Raw genomic sequence first — 20,137 nt, 5'->3', positions numbered from 1 at the left:
GGGTCTCCGTATGCTGACTTCCAAACTTCAATTCGAAGATGGCACCCCATGATGATGATGAATCTCTGATGAGAGAGGGAGAGAAATGTATCCACTTACCCACAACAACCATTTCAGAAGACTTGATCTCCGTGTGAAACAGAGGCGCGTCAGCTGACACCTCACATTGGTACTCCCCAGTCAGGGTCCTGTCCACTTCTTGGAGCACCACGCGATTCTGGTCCGATGCTGCCACCTGGAGATCAGCATGGGAATTACATTTATATAACATATATTAAGGACAAATCACACAGATCGAGTTAGCCCCAAAGTAAGTTCGAGACTTGTGTTACGGGATACTAAATCAACGATAATATGTTTTATAACATATAAATAGCTATTATAAACATTCAAGACCCAGGTCAATCTGAAAAAGATCATTTTACATGTTGACCTGACCGGGGATTGAAGCCCAGTGTAGGCCGGCATGGTGACAAATGTCGAATAGACGTCATATCAGATGGATCAATTCCCATGCTCGCTCTTGAACACATAACTGCATAAATTATATTAACGAGACTTTACTTGGCAAATGACAAATCTTTTTTTGGCTGCGACCACGGCGACTACAAGGTCGTTAAAACGTCAGCGACAAATAAAAAAAGATTCGTGCTAATTAATACAATTTGTGCAGTAATGTGTTCAAAGCGCGAAAGTTTATATTACACTAATAGCATGGGAATTAATCCTTCTGATACGAAGTTAGTGCCATATCTTACAACTTCATTAGAGAATCATAAATTTATATTTTGAAACACTGTGGCGTGTGGTTACGTCCTATTGCAGGACCACTCCATATCCTCGTGTAGACTGAAAAGAAGTTGAGAGCACAACAGGTAACACACGATATATATATATATATATATATATATTTGTTTAATTATTTATACCTTGTAAATGTTATTGCATTAAGCACTTAGACACAGTGTAGCGCCTCCCTAGTGTGCTTGTTTTATACTTTTGTTTTAAACTTTTAAGTAGTTATATAATTTTGATTTTGTAAAGGTGTCCTCGGAAGAGCAGCGTTGTGGTGATCACCGCAACATTATGCTGAGAGGAAGCCTTTTTGGTATACACAAATACGCCCAAATTGTAAAATCCTGTATATAAATACAATGAAAAGTGATATCAAATAAAATATCTTTCCTTCCTTCCTTCCTTCCTTCCTTCCTTCCTTCCTTCCTTCCTTCCTTCCTTCCTTCCTTCCTTCCTTCCTTCCTTCCTTCCTTCCTTCCTTCCTTCCTTCCTTCCTTCCTTCCTTCTAAAGGTCCATGAAGGATTGTATTTACAAGCAGTAGACTGTACTCAAAGTTGTCAACCCTCATATAAAAGGCTATGGAGTACCGCTATAAAATTTTTATCGCGGATTCTTTATATAACAGGCATCAAATGTATTCAAATGGACTCCATATTTTATAACTCAAGCGATGTGATTTTAGGCTTAACATGATAGAATATTCGTGTTCTGAATAATAAATAGAAATATTACATTGTTATAATAGTCCAGTTAAATTTGGATGAATTAGGAAAGTATGTAGAAGATAAATTAGGATTAACATCAAGCTGAAAATGTTCAAAACGTAATTTAAATATCATAATCTTAATGAATATTTTGTAAATTTCACGTGGATTCAGGAATTTAACAGGCAAATACTATACAATTAATTAATCTACAACACCGATGTCGTTAATCTGAATAAATGAAAGAAATGTATTAGCAAAAATCCTTTTACTAGGTATCTCAGAAAGAAAATCTGTCTCCATGATAAAATAAGAATGAATATACCTGGACGGAGGAATTACTTTTACAGTCTTCTTTCAATCTAGCTCGATCCGTATTGAAATTTTATAAGAACTTATTATAAAATTCTATCAGTTGAAAATCCCGACTGATCTTCGGTACGTCCAATATCGTCTAATGGTTGAATATATTAGAATACGTAACCCGATGTCCTAAGTCTGCAACGGAATGCTGCACGACGCGTTGCGACATAATGATATGTGTGATTAAGATAGATAATATAGATAGATGAACTCTTTATTGCACCATTTACAAAGGAGTCACAAGTTACAACAAGGCACTCAAACATAAATGAGATGATTAATTAAATATACTTTCTTAGGTTTTGTCACAGTATAAGATCTACTAGTATATGGATCCTCTTGTGAAGGGGCGCATAGCCTAGGCATATTCAACAATACCTTTCTCAAGGACGGTTGACGTCAGGCCGGTGGAAGGATGTAAAAACTCAGCCGAATTTTCAAAATTTTAATGATATTTTTTTACACTGATCTCAGGGCGTCACAGCATCGAACGCAACCGGAAAGATGCAGAGATAATAGAGAGAAATAAATACATATATTTGATATCGATGCATGTGGATTATGATTTCTGCTAATAAGATCATTGCTGGCTTTAGGCATGTATGTAAGATACCATGAAAATATAATTATGATAAGAAACAGCAGCATTCCTAAATAGTAGAGCCAGTCGTAAAATCATAACCGAATACTCAAACCTTAATTATTATCCAATTATTTTGACCCAAACTCCAGGCATCAAAACGTAAACCGCGAATGGCACTTGGAAAACGCGAGGATAAGGATGATTGGATTGACGCATTGCGCCGCTTAGAGCTACGATGTTGCCACATTTATCGTTCACCTAGGACACTGGTTAATACTTAGGTCCCTGCGACCTAATACCGTCTGTAATGTGTCAAAACGGCAAGGACGATGCCATCCGAAACATACCTCGAATGATATTCCAACCATTATATTATAGTTTAAGAAAATGTTGATGGCCGTCCACAGTAACAAGTCAACAATGGTAAGGCTAAACTTAACATAGATTTAACAAAAATACCATATTTCCACTCCTGTCATAACGTGTAAATATAGAACACTAATGGGCGAAGGCATTAGCAGAGGTGCGGCGAATCAGACTTGCTGTATTTATGTAGTTTCGTGTTAACTTGTTAACTTTCACGGCTTCTAGTCAAGGTGAACGTTTAGTAGGTCGTTACTATATTATAAATAGTTTGGTTAAGGAACGAATTAACTGTTAGGCTGGGTTGCACAGTCAACTTTGACGTTAACATTAACGTGTGCGCAGAAAAACGCAAAGTCACCATTTTGTCTAAACGTAAACGGCGCGTCGGCTCAAATAAACTTAAATTCAAATTAGACGGGGGTCGTATCAAAAGGGTTCGAATTTTAACAAAGACAAGAATTAATTTATATTATCTGACGTTAAAATTTTTTATCTGTACTAATGGTAATGTCAATTTTATGAATGATTTTGGGAAATGATTCCTTCCCATGGAATTAGTAGTTAATGTTGTACGGAGTACCAAATAATTCCATGTTCATTCCTCAATAAAAATGACAGATCGTAATGACAGCGTGGCCGCAGCGTTCGAAACGCTCTGAGAAACACCTAAATTCAAATAATTTATTCAGAAATTAGACCTTTTTCTCGTCAATCTTTATATTTATAGTTGTTTCTCACAAGCTACAAACTACTGGCATTTCAGAACGACCACTGCTGAGAAGAAATGCCGAAATAAACTCATTTGAACAGTGTTGGTCCCTATCATGCCAGATCGGCTTACCATTATTGTTTCTTACAATGTTTTTTTTTTTCTTTCTAATAATATATAAAAGTACATAATGTACATAGTCAAAAGGTATATCAAAACAGATCATAAGATTCATATCAATAAGATTCAATCATAAGATTGTGATCCGAGTGCTGATTATAATATATATATATATATGATAGCTAAGCATTAATTCAAATTACTAACAATTTAAATACTCACATCGACTTTAATCTCAGCCACAGGAAAGACTTTTGTCGCCGGCGATTCTTTAGGGACGAATCTGTAGAACTCCACCATGTTCTTATACCACCGAATTGAGTATAACTGTGCGCCTTCCAGCTCGTACGTGCACGTAAGCTCCGCATCTTGGCCGGTTAATACCGCCTTCGGTACGTGGATTTGGACGGATCGTAGGGTGTTTGCTGTACCTGTGGACAATATATTAATATTTTAGCATGTTATTATGAAGCACTTAACAAAACAAAGAACATTACGCGGCTTATTTTGAGTTGTACCGTCAAATTTGACATTGATTTTTACCGGCGCTGCTGACGTTTAGACAAAATGGCGTTATTTGCATTTTTCTGCGCAGGTTAAAGTTAACGTCAAACTTAACGGTGCAACCCATCCTTACACATTCGCCGACGTTTACTTCGTGCTCCGCTCATAAATTATTATTGTCAATATATAGGATTCTGAGCAATGTAACGCGATTAAACCTATACCAAATTTTAAATTAGACCATCCGCTATACAACTATGAAAACCACATCAAATTCCAACCAGTAACAAGTTTTTATGTTTTGCGTGAACACACCAACTTCCAGTTTTAATTATAATATTTGAATATAGATGAATAACGTTACATTTTCGTGAGCATTCGTATTTGTAAACACATGTTGAAACACAAAACAAATAGTCAATTTGTCTCGTCTGTAATGTACCGACAGCGGGATCTGCCAATCTCTTTGATGTTTTGTACTAAAACGGTCAGTCACTTCGCTCTTTCATGTCTGGGAACTTTTCACAGTTTCTGTCTCTCTATGGGAATAAACTCAATATTTTTTTTATCTAAACAGTGACAAAATGATACGTTTCCAAAAATTTGTTAAAATGGTTAAATATATCAATACCAATGGTCTGATGACTAGGGTTGCCGACGACCGTGCGAAGCGGGGATAAAATTTTAGGAAAGCGGACACTGGGCTCCGACGCTCAACAGTCGCGGAAGGAATAGGGAAAATGCTCAGATGAAAAAGAGATCTATCAATATTACAAACAAAAAAATTTACATTTTTCAAATAATAATAAAATGAGTTGGAATTTGATACGTACTTTAAACTGGATAACTCAAAACTTCATTGTGTCCTATTTTACTGAACACAGAACTTTGATGCATCAAATATAATTTCATCGTAAGCAAGCGGTTTAGTAATTTTCATAGACCGTCACCGATTCGGCTGTGAAAACTACTAAACATGAAGATAATTATTTTATTAGTTTCATAACAATACAGCCGCTAAAATTAAAATAAAATAGGTTTAAAAGTAATTTTAATTTCGATTTCTCCAACGTCCTCATTTCTAACTGTCCCCTTTAACAATTTACATAGAAACAATGAAACTGCCACTCAAAGTTAAGTGCAAAGAATATAAAGTTAAAAAATAAGCTCTTTATGGCAACGTTTGAAAATAAAACTTTTCCGAACCCTTTCTAGAGGCTGCAAAGAGTCTTGTGTAATGGCCAATTTATTTCCGTCATCTAAGACACCCTGTAAAAGTTTAGGTTAGGACGTTTTGACCTCTGTCACGGGTAAAATAAGAACTTGCCAAGAGCGAACTCGTTTCGCAAAAAGGTTCTGTATACAGAATGCTGCTTGTTAAGATAATTGAGGGAAACTTGATTAGGTTTTGCAATATATAGGATACATTTTATTGCTTTTATATATTTTTTTTGTTTCTATAATAAAATAAGATAATTATATTCAAATAATATTCTGCATAGCGTGTTGATGGCAAGTCTACAAACGCTCTATTTTATATATACATAATTATCACGCCTTCAGATCCCATCGAGGTAGGCAGAACTTGCCACTTGCCACGATCCTTGCAAATCTCACTCGTTTCCTCAACACTCATAATTCTCTCCATGATCAAAAGGTCACAGGTTCTCTCCGGACACATTGGAAACTATTGTTTGGAAACTGGTTTCGTAACCAGATATATTTTCCTTTTTTAGTAACCGGGTTTCCAATAAAAATACATAATTTTCTTTTGGAAACGGGTTTCGAATGAAGACATCTTCTTTGGAAACATCGATCAAATTCGTATCCTACTCGTGCCATATGAGTTTGTATAGTTCTCTAGTGTGCATGCGACTACCTGCCACTAGATGGCGGTAAGTGGTCGTAAAAGTCATGTCAGATGTCTTTAGGCGGCTTGAATAAAATCTGACACCAGTGTTAGCGATAATATACTCGATATAATGATGATTCTCTCCATCCGTGCTCCTAATATCTCCCTTGCAATGGCGATCCGCAATGTGGTTGCGGTATGTTTTTCAAGCTCTAGTATAAACGCTCTCTCTCTCACGATTAAATTACTCACATACTTTTAGTACGGAACCCCAATATCCCACTTAGATTTGAAGGAGAACAATCGACGATCTTCACAAGTACCAGGCGAGCATCACATCAAAGGAGTTCCATCATAAGATTTTACGGTTAGCCCCGTACAGTACATTTTTACCTGCGACGCCGAGGTGAGAGTAAATATCCAGTTCTATCCAGTTTACGGCAGCTCGTTAGAAGTTGGCTCATAATGTTAAACGACGTCGGTGTTATCGTTGCTTTTTGGTCTTCAAATCTGACACTTAACACTCCTCGGAACTTATGATTGCCTGGTACGTGTGATATCGGTGAATTACATTTGGTAACTGTATTTTTAGACGTCTGGGGTTGTTTTTATGGCTGTATTTATTACAAATCGTATTACATAATCGTATTTTTTTTATAAAGGAGGCAAACAGGCATTCTGGCCAAACGATGGGAAGTGGTCACCGCAGCTTATGGGCTCCAAATCTGGGTTCTAACATGTGTGTTGCCGGCCCTTTTTTGATTCTTCTTTCGCCCTTTTCGAAGAACTCCGTCTCTGGAGAAAACCATGGCAGAGATTCTCATCACACAAGCTCATAGTAAGTGGAAGCGATCCTCTTGAAATGTATGAAACGCAATATTTTGGGCTCCAAGGTAAGAATGAATGAATGTAAGAATGAATGCCTTTTCGTATGATATATGATAGATATAATGAATATTTTTTTCAATAACTAGCGGCCCGTCCCGGCTGTGTTTGGGTAAAAACACAAAGTTATACACCTACCTCACCACCACCTTCCTCAGGAAGCACACTATTTATTGGTTAATACCGTGAAACAGACATGCGGCAGGAGACTTTGTTTTAAATACATTTGTGTTATATGTTAGAAAAAAAAATCGAGTTTTTTCACACGGAGAGTGCAAATCTCAAATTTACCAGTAAAAATCACATCGAAAACAGAACTTTGAGACCGAATTTTATATTCGCCGGGATATTTTGAATGCAAACAGAGATAAAAGCTTTTAAATCTCCAAATTTATGGTTTGTTTGCGCAAAACGGATACTATTCGGGCCTTCAACCCTGGGCCAATATTATTTTAATGCAAAATGGATGCGGCGAATTTCATGCGCGCACACGCAAGATTGGTTTCGTATTTGCACATTTGATTGTACCACGGAAAGTAAACAATTTTACTATAATAAATTAAATCTAAAAAGACTAAAGTTGTTTTATTACGACGACCTCGGTGGCGCAGTGGTAAGGTTCTTGCCATTGAACCGAGTGGTCCCGGGTTCGATCCCCGGTCGGGTCATGATGGAAAATGATCTTTTTCTGATTGGCCCGGGTCTTGGATGTTTATCTATATATGTATTTGTTACAAAATATAGTATCGTTGAGTTAGTATCCCATAACACAAGTCTCGAACTTACTTTGGGGCTAGCTCAATCTGTGTGATTTGTCCTAATATATTTATTTATATTTATTTATTAGTTTAATTTTCGATCATGAATCCATTTCATGGAATGACTTACGAGAAGAGCCTGATTTTCACTAACTGAAGAAATATGTTGTTTTATTTAAACATATTTTTGTAAAAGTCAATAAGGGTGGGTTGCACCGTTAATTTTAACGTTCACTTTAACGTGTGCAGAAAAACGGAAAGAGACCTAGTTTAACCGACCATACAGCCGAAGCAATACCTAGATGTAACTAAATGAGGCCGGGTAAATCTAGATCTAGCTGTACTTCGGGGTTTGGCCGTAACATATACAATATTGTAACATGATCAAACATATCGATCACGTGTGTATTAACAAATAGACCACCACCGCTTTAATATAATTTGAAAATTTTCATTGCCGATCGCAGTGTCAAAAACATTCTTTCAAAATAAACGTTGAAAAAAGGGTGAATCTGCAAAAAACACTCGACCAACCGATCCATCGATTAAAATACTCCAAAACAGATTTTTCAAAAAAAAAAAAAACATCTAACTACCATTGCACACTCGGCCGTTGATTGAAAACGTATTCAAACATAGTTACTTTTTAGGGTTCCGTAGTCAAAGGGCTAAACGGGACTCGATTTGAAGACTCCGCTGTGCGTCTGTCACCAGACTTTATCACATGAAATTATTTCATCAGCACTCGTTCCAAAATGCCAGTAGTTTGTATCTTTGGCAAATATTTAATTTAGAATATGACGAATAGAATATTTAGATTATGAATAATTGGGGTCTATCATAAAAATAGTATCTATCTATAAGCCTAACAATTTTAGCCGTAACGTAAAGCATACTATATGTTATTGTTGGGATATTGTTTTAATAGTAGTTTTTTATTAAGCACAACATTCTTACACAAACTAACCTATCCTAAAAGTTAATTATGCCCCATTTACCCGTATTCTAAAAATCTATTATACCAAAATATTTTGTGTCAAAACGGCACGCTAAAGAACAATGCCAGTTGTTTGTAGCTTGTGAGAAATAACTATTTAATATAAAAATTGACGTGAAAAAGTGCCTGTGAAGGTCTATGTTCCGAATAAATGATTTGATTTGAATTTTAATTTAACAATAGGGACCCCAAAAAATCGGTGTGACGGTCTAATTTCACAGATGATGTGTTTCTGTCGCTGCTTGAACAACTAATATTAAATTATAATATAGGTAAAGGTGCTAATTCAATATAACATTATTTTTTTCCTTTTTCATAGATAATGATACGGAACTCTGGATGCGCGAGTCCGACTCGCACTTGGCCGGTTTTATTTATTTTGAAAATTCGTCACATCGCGTTTCGCCGAGCCAGATTGCTTTTCCTCTTGTGTCGACGTAAAATGTTGGTATCGTGTCTATGTGTCACCTCGTCACTGTGACAGTCGTGTGACGAGTTTTAATGAAGTGGTTCACAACTTGAAATATTTGACGGATCGAAATTTTGTTGGTGGTTTCGGCATAACTACTGTTAAATAGAGCATTTCGGCATAATTACTGTTAATACCCACGTCGTACGAGGCGACTAAGAATTTAAAGCCTTAGCAATATTAATAATCACGTATTTCAGATATAGGTCATTATTCTTTTATATTTATAAAACTTTCAAAAATTACATATTTTTTTTTACAAAATTTATAATCATAATAAAGAGATTCCAGCTCGTCGCCGCTTGGAAGGGTTCCAAGAAGACTGGCCGCATTACCCCTCTGAAACGCTATGGCAAACCTCTGTCCACAGTAACTGCCCGACCTTGGATCGCCCGTTACCTCACGGAGACGCGCTGAAATCTCAGTCAAAAATCCATACGCGAGTTAAACTTTTACCAGAGGACTGATTGACTTTGGACTAAGGCCTCATCAAGGTACCTCACTCTCGTCTATTCCTGATGCCATTGTTGTGTTCCGGTTTGTAGGGTGAGAGGGGCGGTGTGATTACAGGGATTTAACACAACAAAAGATCTTAGGCCACAAAGTAGGCAAGGCGCGTGTGATAACCCTGGTGTTTTAGTTTTAGGTGTATATTTCATTCCTGTTACCTGGGTATGTTGATTATTTACCTGTATTCTAGTATTATACAAGCTTTTATTTAGTTTTACCTGTCCCGTTGTCTGTCTGTAATCAAATCTTGCAAGTCAGATTTTCTCCTACTTCCAGTTGACCTGCAGAGTTGAAATTTCCCACGTCGCTTCAGTTTCAATGACAATGCATTATTATGATAAGTATGACCTGATGGTGCAGCTCGGACGGCTCCAAATGAGGGAACTCCTCAACCGTTTACAGCACGGACATGGGTTTTTTGTCAGGCGTTAAATGCCATAAGATCTCTCTGACGACAACAAAAGCTTGTGGCAAAAGTGACATATCTGTAAAAAAAAGTCTAATTATACTATTCATGACTCAGGCTGGTATTAAAACTCGTATGGCCGTAGTACCGAACCTGGGACCTTTCGATCAAAGACGCCCACCTTAACACTGGTCTTCCAAGACTTTTTCTTAATAATATAATAGAGAATGTGACAAAAAACACTCGCATTACTAACTGTGACCTATTACTGTACCTTTTCTTGCAACTTGCGGCAATATTTTCGTGTCACGTTAATTATGTTGACAAGGGAGCATGTTTTTTGTAAACGACCGCGCAGTGATGTAGTCAAAATATAACTAATTACAAATGTCCGCTCAGTTATATTTATTATACCTTATAAAAAAGCCAAGAATGTTTTACACGCTTTTGTTAAATAAATCTTATATTTCGTTATTTGTACCAGGCTGAGGCAAACCAAGGAAGTGCTTGGCTTGATGTCAAGGCAGACAATTTTGATTGTCAGAACAACTAATAATAATAATAAAGTAGTATACCAAATAAACATCGCCATTCCGAATACCCATAACTTACAAAACACTATATCCGACAAACTAAGCAAATACCAGGATCTAGCCATCGAAATTAAAACCCAATGGAAGGTTCAAATTGTCCATATTATCCCAATAGTATTATCGTCTACCGGAATTATACCATTATCTTCAAAACACAGCCTTGCTACACTTGCAATGCCATCAAATATACTCACCTTGTTACAAAAGGCCGTCATTCTCAACACCTGCCGTATTACTCGAAAATTCTTAAGTTCGTCTAGACCATCTTCCACTATTTGTATTCAATAATCTCCCTTACATGCTTGGCCTCAAAAGAGAAGAAAAATCGTTAACCGAATAAATAATAATAATAATAATAAGCCCGCAGGGCAGCTTGTGGTGAGCTGTTGGGGAGTAGCAACCCCACGGACCTGAGTGCTCCCAGGGGAGGCCCCTGTTCCTCACCTCCGCCTTCCTTCCCCAAGGTCGGAGTGGAAACCGAGAGGTAACAGGATCCCTACCTCTGGCTTGCCTTCATCGGCCGGCCAGAGTGGAGTCGCGAGAGCTATATGCTCGAAGGGTGGAAGTGTAAAATGTCATAACGCCGGGGGCGTCTGACTGGATCACCACGATTTCGCGCCCCGCAGACTCACCTCTCTACACCCTTAGCCGCCCACGCCAATGTTGCCCCTTTGTCGCCAATTACGGCGACTGATTTGAGGGGCCCATCCAATGAGCGGCGAGTCCTGTCGCTTAATAATCGTTAAGCATAATAATGCTTATGGCAGGTGTCCGAACCTTTTACAATAGCCCTTCTTCAGTCCATCCAAATTTCATTCTATAGACCAGTACTTCTATCCATTATTCTGCAATAGTTCACACTCCAGACCTGCTCATGGTCATATCATTTCATTGGTATATCCGGGAGCGGGTCTTGGCGGGAGACCTACACAACATCAAAATTCTCCAAAGGGCCTCTACGTGTTGGATCCATATACCCACGCAAGCCTCTCAAAGGACCGGACTTAGTGCCGTGAATCCCAAAAGGAGATACAAATAATAATCATTTATGTCGGTCGAAAGAAAAACCATTATTATGTTAGTAAAAAGTCTTAGACGCTATTTATAGTCAAATGGAATGATACAGTATGTAAATTCAATTAAAATGAATTCAAAAGTTATTATAATAAAATACAAATTAATTAATATAGAAATTTTGTACCCCACCAGCAACACCAAACACATCGCAGTGCACACGAGACCAGTGCCACTGGATCCGACAGTCCGGCTTATCAGCAACGAATTTGAGAATGCTGTTGGAGCTCCCATGCATACTAAAGAAAAAATAATATAAACGACTACGACTAACTCTTGGTAAAAGGTTCAAGTAAATAATATTTTGAAATTGTATCGGAGATAGGTTTAAAAGAAACCTGCAATACAAATCACCACAGCAAATGTTATATTCCAATTTTCAGCTCAACATAAACTCGGAAGTTGGTACAAACAACATATAATAACTGAGTGCTTACCATCATTTCTTAGCGCGATCCACTTTAAGACCTAAACTGATCTGAATCGCAAATTCGTAGCATCGAGTTAATTCTTAGTATGAATACAAATCGTTTTAAAGTAAAAGCTAGTAAAAATAGTTCGTCAATTCACTCCAAATATAAAATACTGGCTGAACGTATGCCTACAGAATGCCATTGTTATATTCTCCTAAAATCCACGCCTTACAGAGACGCTATAAAACCCACCTGTGCTTATAAAGAGTATAAAATGGATCTTATTTCATCCCCAGAAGATTTAGGCGCATATACCTTTCTTATAACCAAAAATACACTTATTCATATTGTCTGGTATACGTAGAAAAATCTAGGTCAGATAATACCGCGCTGTTTAATGCTCCATGAATTAAACATGATAATTAATATATTATATGATAATATATAACAACGAATCACACAGATTGAGCTAGCCCCAAAGTAAGTTCGAGACTTGTGTTATGGGATACTAACTCAACGATACTATATTTTATAACAAATACATATATAGATAAACATCCAAGACCCGGGCCAATCAGTAAAAGATCATTTTCCATCATGACCCGACCGGGGATCGAACCCGGGACCTCTCGGTTCAGTGGCAAGAGCCTTACCACTGCGCCACCGAGTTCGTCAAAATTTAGCATATTACTAAATAGTATTCAAAGTTTCTCATAACTTGTCAATTGCCAACTTTTGGAAAAGTTGACGATTTTAGAACCATTTGTCTCATATTCACTTGTTTCTGAACAATATAGAACTATACTCTCATTCAAACCAATGTTTGTTAAAACTTTTATATATATTGTTTTACACATTTAACCACGTTAGAAGCGAAAAACATGACAAAGGGAAGAAAAAAAATCCAAAGAGAAAATATTGGGGTTTTGTAAATTTAGAGAGGAGATAAAAAAATACTATGAGTTTTATTATTACTCATGGAATTAGTAGGTAACTACGAACAACGTGCCTACTAATTCCATGTTATTACTTAAACCCGCATACTAAATTTGTATTTTTTGTTTGTTACGTGTAAACATTTCGTCGTGTAACTAAACTAACATCGTGTAAACTTTAAAACAAATTTTCATGCAAAAAAAATACTGTTTTTTTTGTCAAATTTACTAATTTATGTACACACCATAAGACTGTAAATATAAAACGTTTACACTAAGAACACAAAATCACAAGATGCATTAAGTACTAAGAAATATATTAATTACTTTAAAATCTTAATAACAAAATTTTTCAACCAATCAATCAATAATAGGCTATTAATATAAAAACCCCTAATTTATCGCCCTGGCTTCGGGCGTCGCAGTCCCGAATGCTGGGAACACGCGAAGATGAGAGCGAGAACTCCCATTTAATCTACGATCTGCAGACCACTAAATTGTCTGTATCAGTTTCCAACTGGGCGAGCAAACGGGTGGGAATGATACACTCGATTAACCAAATCGCAAGCGAGCAAGGATTGTTTTATTTAATACACTTTCGAGATCTTTCGATTGGGTTTTAGGAACATTTTCTCTTGAAGTAGTATTCCTCATGGCTGAGGGCCGTGATCGTCGTGATCATACAAACACAACGACTGGTAAATTATCGAATAAGATTAGGTTTCCTCACGATGTTTTCCTTCACCGAAAACAAGTTGTGGTCGATGAAAACTAGGCATGAGTCTGATTGTTATACACACACACGTGTAGGTGTGTGTGTATGAGGCATGAGTAGGATTTGAACCATTTGACTACCACCGTGAATGAATATTTATGTATGATAGGCATAATGTAGAGATTGCTCTGTCTTTAAAATTTCGAAATAAATTCAAAAATTTAATTCTCACTAGGTTTTTTTGCCCGCGATTTCGCCCGCGTTTATTTCGTGCGTTTGCTCGTAAACTTATTATTGTCAATATCTCAGTTCCTAAACAACGTATAGCGATGAAGTCTAAGCCAGATTTTAAGTTATATACTTCATCAATCCAAAAAATTAAAAAAAAAGTCTGACAGGCACAGACTACCAAAAAAAAAATTATGCTTAAAAACGTCACACGTAAGAACTGTTATGTCAAAAAAAGTTATGCCAAAGTATATTAGGAAAAAACATAATTATACGAAAAGAAGCGATCCGAACTTCAACATAGCCTGTTATGAAGGCTACCCGAAAATCACATTAGCGTTATAAAATATGCGAATCGTGAAACTTTCGATCCATTGTGCTTCACCGAGACTCGAACGGTTAATCACTTAAGTTTAGATTCCCTAACCACAGAGTTATATAGGGATAGATGCCGCGCTCCAAAAAATATATTACAATCTTGTCAATCCGCCAAACAGAGCAACATAGTAAACTATCAAAATGCCATGTAATTTTCGCCTTAGACTACACCTGAACCTTCCGTGGATTTCATACGTTGTGACCAAGGAATTACTTTATGTACTTTGATTAAACTATTAGAAAAAAAAAACATTATGTGAAAAACTACTAAAAAATAAATGTTTTAGGTATTTCTTCTCAGTGGTCGTTGCGAAATGCCCTTTATTTGTATCTTTTTGATATATTCTTATATAATTTTAAATGTGCCGTGAATAGGCGCCTGTGAACACAGAACTTCTGAATTTAGAACAGAACTCTGCTTTTTCTGTCAAGAAAACCAATACCAAACTGGATAAAATAATAAGAGCCGATGGTATAATCGAAGCTGAATCAAAAGGAATTATAAAAAACGAATCTGTCTTTTAGTTTTTAGACTTTAAATCTTAAGAGTAGCGAGTTTGATTCATTATATAGTCAAATTCTAACTCAAAATAATAAGAGAAATACAAGTATTAACATTATTACAAAAATATCGTAAAGTTAAGCTTTTTCCCACAGTCAATCAAGCGTTGCAAATATATGTGCATGTGGAGTGTCTAGCCATTTATATATCTATAGCTCCAACCTACATACTGAGGAAGTTTGAACTTACGTTGAAATATGTTCGCTGAAACGTGGTATTAACATTCTTGTCTTCAACTGGGTAATGACGTTTAATTTTAATTTTTAGGGGTCCGTATCTCAAAATTACATAAATTGATAAAAGTCATAAGATCATAGGCTTGTATAGTGGGTCCGATGGACAGAAACATAGAAAATGACACGAGGAACCACAGACAAACCATCTGTGATCACAGGTTCAAATATTCCCCCGCGTTGGGAATCGAACCCCATACCTCCAGTAGCGGACGGGCACTATGCTACGTAAGTCATCATTTGTCATCATACAAGACGCAAAATGCAAGAACAAGTATGTCCTCTATCTGGACGTGCTACGAGTAGATCCGATTCCCAGTGCAAGCAAATATTGTACATACATTTGGCTCCGTTTGCTGTGCTTGTCCATTGGACCCGTGATATAAGCATATAGCATTGTGAGCCGTTGAATGTCATCCAATTATAAATGAATATAAAAATTACTTCACGTCTCTCACGAAGTTACAAAACCTTCGGCGCAAGATGGCCGAATTCTCAAATTTTATTATTATTCATTATTCAAACGCTGCGCGTGACGTCATGATGAATGTACCAACTAACGTTTTATTCATCGAAAATTCCAAGTTTGAAAAAAGTTCAGACTCTAAGTAAAGGCGGGTTCACATGGTAGCATCGTGTCTCAATGTTTACGCCACGTCGTCACTATTTAAACTAATTATTCACTTCTTTCACAGCTTCTAAACTGACTTCTAAAGCTCAAGTTACTTAAGCAAAGTGTGCGATGCACCAGCAATTTTGACGTTAACTTTAACCTGCGCAGAAAAACTCCAAAGCCAAGACACTAAAAGTGAGTTGAACTTTAACCTGCGCGGCCATCGATTAGACAAAATGAAGTACTTTGTATCCTAAATCTACTGCAGATTTTTGAAAAGTCCTATATCATAAAAGGACGGCCGAATAATCAATTAATTAATTTTACTTTTAAAGTCGCGTTGCCATGTAAATCTGCCGCTTACCTCTACCTAATTCTGTATTTGTTTTTGTAGGTTTTAAAATAAAATACATAACTCTTTTCAATTCGTACATTTGTTTGATGTTTTTCATCAAACAAATATAGATACGAAGTGAAAAGAGTTAAAGGTGTCGTTGTAAAAAAATAATGGTGTTATTTAGTATATTAAAAAAAATATATTAAAAAAAAAATAAAAAATGAAAAAGCCTTTATTTATCCTTCAAACAAAAAACACTAATAATACATTTTTAAGGACCTCTCTGAAGAGTAAAGGCCTCCTCCAATTTTCTCCATATTTCTCTATCGGTAGCTTTTTTCATCCAATCAGTTCCTGCTATTTTTATAATATCATGGAGCCATCTCTCCACTGGTTTACCTCTCTTTCTCCTTCCTGTTGGACCTTCCCATGATAAATACCTTTCCATAAAAAAATGATAACGTATTTTTGCTGCCTTTACTGTAAAAGCCCGTGTACAGGTAAATCTTAGGTTGTTTCAGAAAATCTTAGGATTTACCGACACGGGTTGGTAAATGTAAGGTATTACAAAAAAATTGCGATTTTTTTCGGGCTTTTGCCATTAGAATTTAGTTCATGCTAGATTTAGCCACTGACGGCTGGTAAATGTTGGTTGTGGGAATGAAACAATAAGTAATTCTTTTTAATCATTTATTCTAATATTATTCAGTTAAAACCTTACATATTTTTATGTAGGTGTATCATAATTATGAGAGTAATTACTTAACTAAGTAATTAGTCAAATCTTTACCTATTTTAAATTATTTTAATGTGGTAAGTAGGTATTTTTATTTATAAATGTTTTTAACTTTTAAAGGTATATTTTAATACGAGACAATGCGCCGAACATGATATAACATATTTTTTTCAACATTTACCATACCTTTCATGTAAATCGTAAGATTTACCAAGTGATGGGTGGTAAAAGTTCGAATCGCAAAATTGTTCGGAATTTTACCATTAAGAGTTGGTAAATCTTAGGTTTTACTGGAATATCATAGGATTTACCGTAGTTCGTGCTTTTACAGTAACATATATTTCCTTCCTTTTCATTATTTTAGGGACTAAGTAAATATAACAATTTTGAACAAAATAAAAAGTGTTATATTTGTCTTTTGTCGTATTTAAAACACATTACACTATGTATTATCCAACTTATATGTACATATGCCTCGTAAATTTCAAATTATTCTAATATATTAAATGCGAAAGTAAGTTTGCCTATTTGTTACCACTTCACGTTTTATCTTCATAATATAAATCTTCTCGCAATTTAGCATGTAATCTGAAGCATGGAATGTAAGACATAAAGTATTATTTATAGTGGAAAAATAAATATTCTTATGTAAAATTTACGTAGTCGAAGTCGCGGACAAAAACTAGTATTTTATAATTCTATTTTCTATTTTCACAGCGCTCATTCATTGATTTTGCCAAAGGACATTTCATTTTCGACAAAAAAATTGTATCCATACAAACATAACACATAATTTATGTAATTACTAGTAACTTTTCCGGGATGAAAGGTATATGTCCTTCTCCATACTTGAAACTACATGTATGCAAAATTTCAACAATATTGATTGAGTAGATAGAGCGTGAAGAGATAACAAACAAACAAAGAAACATACTTACTTTCGCATTTATAATATTATATTCGTTAGGATTAGGATTATAAGGCTTGCTCATATTTTATTAAAAATTACAGTAACACATATGTTGGGCCAAATTGTATGTGTCTCTGTATCAGCCATAATTTTTTGCTTCTCAAGCGAGGGCCACATAAAACCTTGCTTAAAACGGAGGTCTGTTATGACAAGCCTCACATTTTTTGGTTCTTATCTTGGATATAACTTGCAGATGTGGCCTATCCATACATTATAAGTCTGTCTGTCTATCTGTCTGTCTGTTTTGCTTTGACAGATAAACCGCTAAATTGATTTTGAGGAAATAGGCTTACTTTTATTTCAAAAGAAAAACAAACTGACACTCTCATCGCACACATATTGTAAAAGTCGATCACGGGAACGGGCTTTGAAGGTTTTTTCATAGGCTAGGCAGCTAAATGGTCATCGAGACTCTCAGCACTTAACTCTGTCCACCTCGTAAGGAATAAAGAAGTTTCGTGTGCAAACGATTTAATTAGCAGTTAAAAGAAATAACTCTCTTAAATGAGAAATTCATTATTTAAATCTTTAAAAAGGGAATAAAAACCCACTTTGTTTGAAACATTAATCACACCGTCACAGTTTCTCTAGACCACAGAGTTAGCAATAAAAAATATACTAGAAGTGTCCGCAATTTGCATCTTTTATGAATGCTAAAAAAATGAGATGTAAATTTTTAATGATTTTATTATAAAAGATATCCCAGTTATCCCATTCCCTTTGTTTGTTTGTTACCTGTTTATTTATTCTAGAAATCTTGTTAAAATTTTGATTACATGTACAGTCTGCCACAAAGAAATCTGACCCCCTAAGAGATTCAAATCGCAGGGGGTCAGATTTCTCTGTGGCAGACTGTACAGAAGAAAATGGTTAAAAACAATAATTAATTCCAAAAAAGAATATAGTGAAAATCATAGGATTGATAAAAAAAAACCTGTTTTCGTGAGAAATAGAAACGGCTCCGAAGAAAAGCTAGTTTTCATATAAAGACGGCGGCTGCCACTTCTATTTGCTTTATTATTGAAACTTCCGTGGTTATGAATAATGAAAATGTTGTGAGAAAAAGAGTTTTAAAAGTGCTAAATAAGATGCAGTCCTGCATAGTTGTTGGAATCTTAAGTTATAATGTTGTAACTTTCCGAATAATTATTTATAAAAGCCACTTCTTTTTAAAATGGAAACCGTCAATCTTCTCATCAAAAACCAAGAAAAATATTTTGAAATTCAAAATTCAAAATTCAAATCATTTATTCAGAAATTAGACCTTCACAATGTACTTTTTCTCGTCAATTTTTATATTTACAGTTATTTCTCACAAATTACAAACTACTGGCATTTCGCAACGACCACTGCTGCTGAGAAGAAATGCCGAAAGAAACTCATTTGAACAGTGTTGGTCCCTATCATGCCAGATCGGCTTACCATTATTGTTTCTTACAATGTTTTGATGGTTGCAACCTCCACTGACATCGATTCGCTTCGAATAAGATTATATTATCAGTTTTTCATTTGTATACAATTTTAAAACATAATATAATATAGTGTACTTTTGTTTGTCTTAATTAAATTTCCCATAACAGGTTACGCATATTTTAAAAGCATAAATATCGAAAAACTTCACTGTAAAATATTTGAAACGCTCACGTTTGCTCTTTCGCTTTTGTATTGGTCACTAGTAAACTAACAAAGCTAACCATGTTTTTACTTTGTAAAAAAAATCATTAAAAATGACGATAGATCACAGATATAATAATCGTTCTTATATCTGTGCTATGGATTTAATAGTATTATAAAAAAAAACATTCGAAACAAAAACTAAAAAAGTTTTTATGGTACTCTAAAATGTTACTCCACTATAACATTCTCTACCGAAAAATCGATCAATTACTCAACTTAATCCCAATAAAAGACACAAACTTTCAAACCATAGCTTAATAACAGAAATTGCAGGGGACTTTGCAAAAAATTCGACTTCTTTTGTTCATTCTCTAGGCTGAAAAGAGGGTGAATAAGCTGGGAATTGCTGACAACGTCTACACAACGGCTTGTTCTGAATATGCTGGCAATTATCGGACTTATCTCCGCTAGGGATGGAGACATGTCGATTGAGATTTATAAGTTTTTTCCAAAAAAAAAAAAAAACATTGTCGACACAAGCTTTTATTACTGTCAGAGATATCTTTATATTCAATGTGTCACAACAAAATAACGTCCGTGCAGTAAACCGTTGAGTTTTTGTCTGGAGCCGTCCCTGGGTGCACCATCAGGTCGTGCGTATCATAATAATGCGTATCTTCTCCACCTGCGCTTTGGAAGCCGGCAGTAGAC

The 20,137-nt window shown here is 35.7% G+C and overlaps 1 protein-coding gene across 2 annotated transcripts in view; it reads right to left on the bottom strand.

The window, feature by feature from the left end:
- The window catches only part of LOC128680734 (uncharacterized), a 118,610-nt gene that overhangs the window by 10,706 nt on the left and 87,767 nt on the right, over window positions 1-20,137 (bottom strand). For both annotated transcript variants that reach the window (XM_053764086.2, XM_053764087.2), the window contains exons 3-4: window positions 3,864-4,072; window positions 100-235 (exon numbers count right to left, since the gene is read on the bottom strand). In XM_053764086.2, coding sequence (XP_053620061.1) covers window positions 100-235; window positions 3,864-4,072 — 345 coding nt within the window. The remainder of the gene's footprint in view (window positions 1-99; window positions 236-3,863; window positions 4,073-20,137) is intronic.

This window comes from Plodia interpunctella, chromosome 25, assembly GCF_027563975.2.
Source record: "Plodia interpunctella isolate USDA-ARS_2022_Savannah chromosome 25, ilPloInte3.2, whole genome shotgun sequence".
NCBI classification, from domain to species: Eukaryota; Metazoa; Arthropoda; class Insecta; order Lepidoptera; family Pyralidae; genus Plodia; species Plodia interpunctella.
The sequence above is the reverse complement of the archived record's forward strand: the minus strand, read 5'-3'. Positions and strand labels throughout refer to the sequence as shown.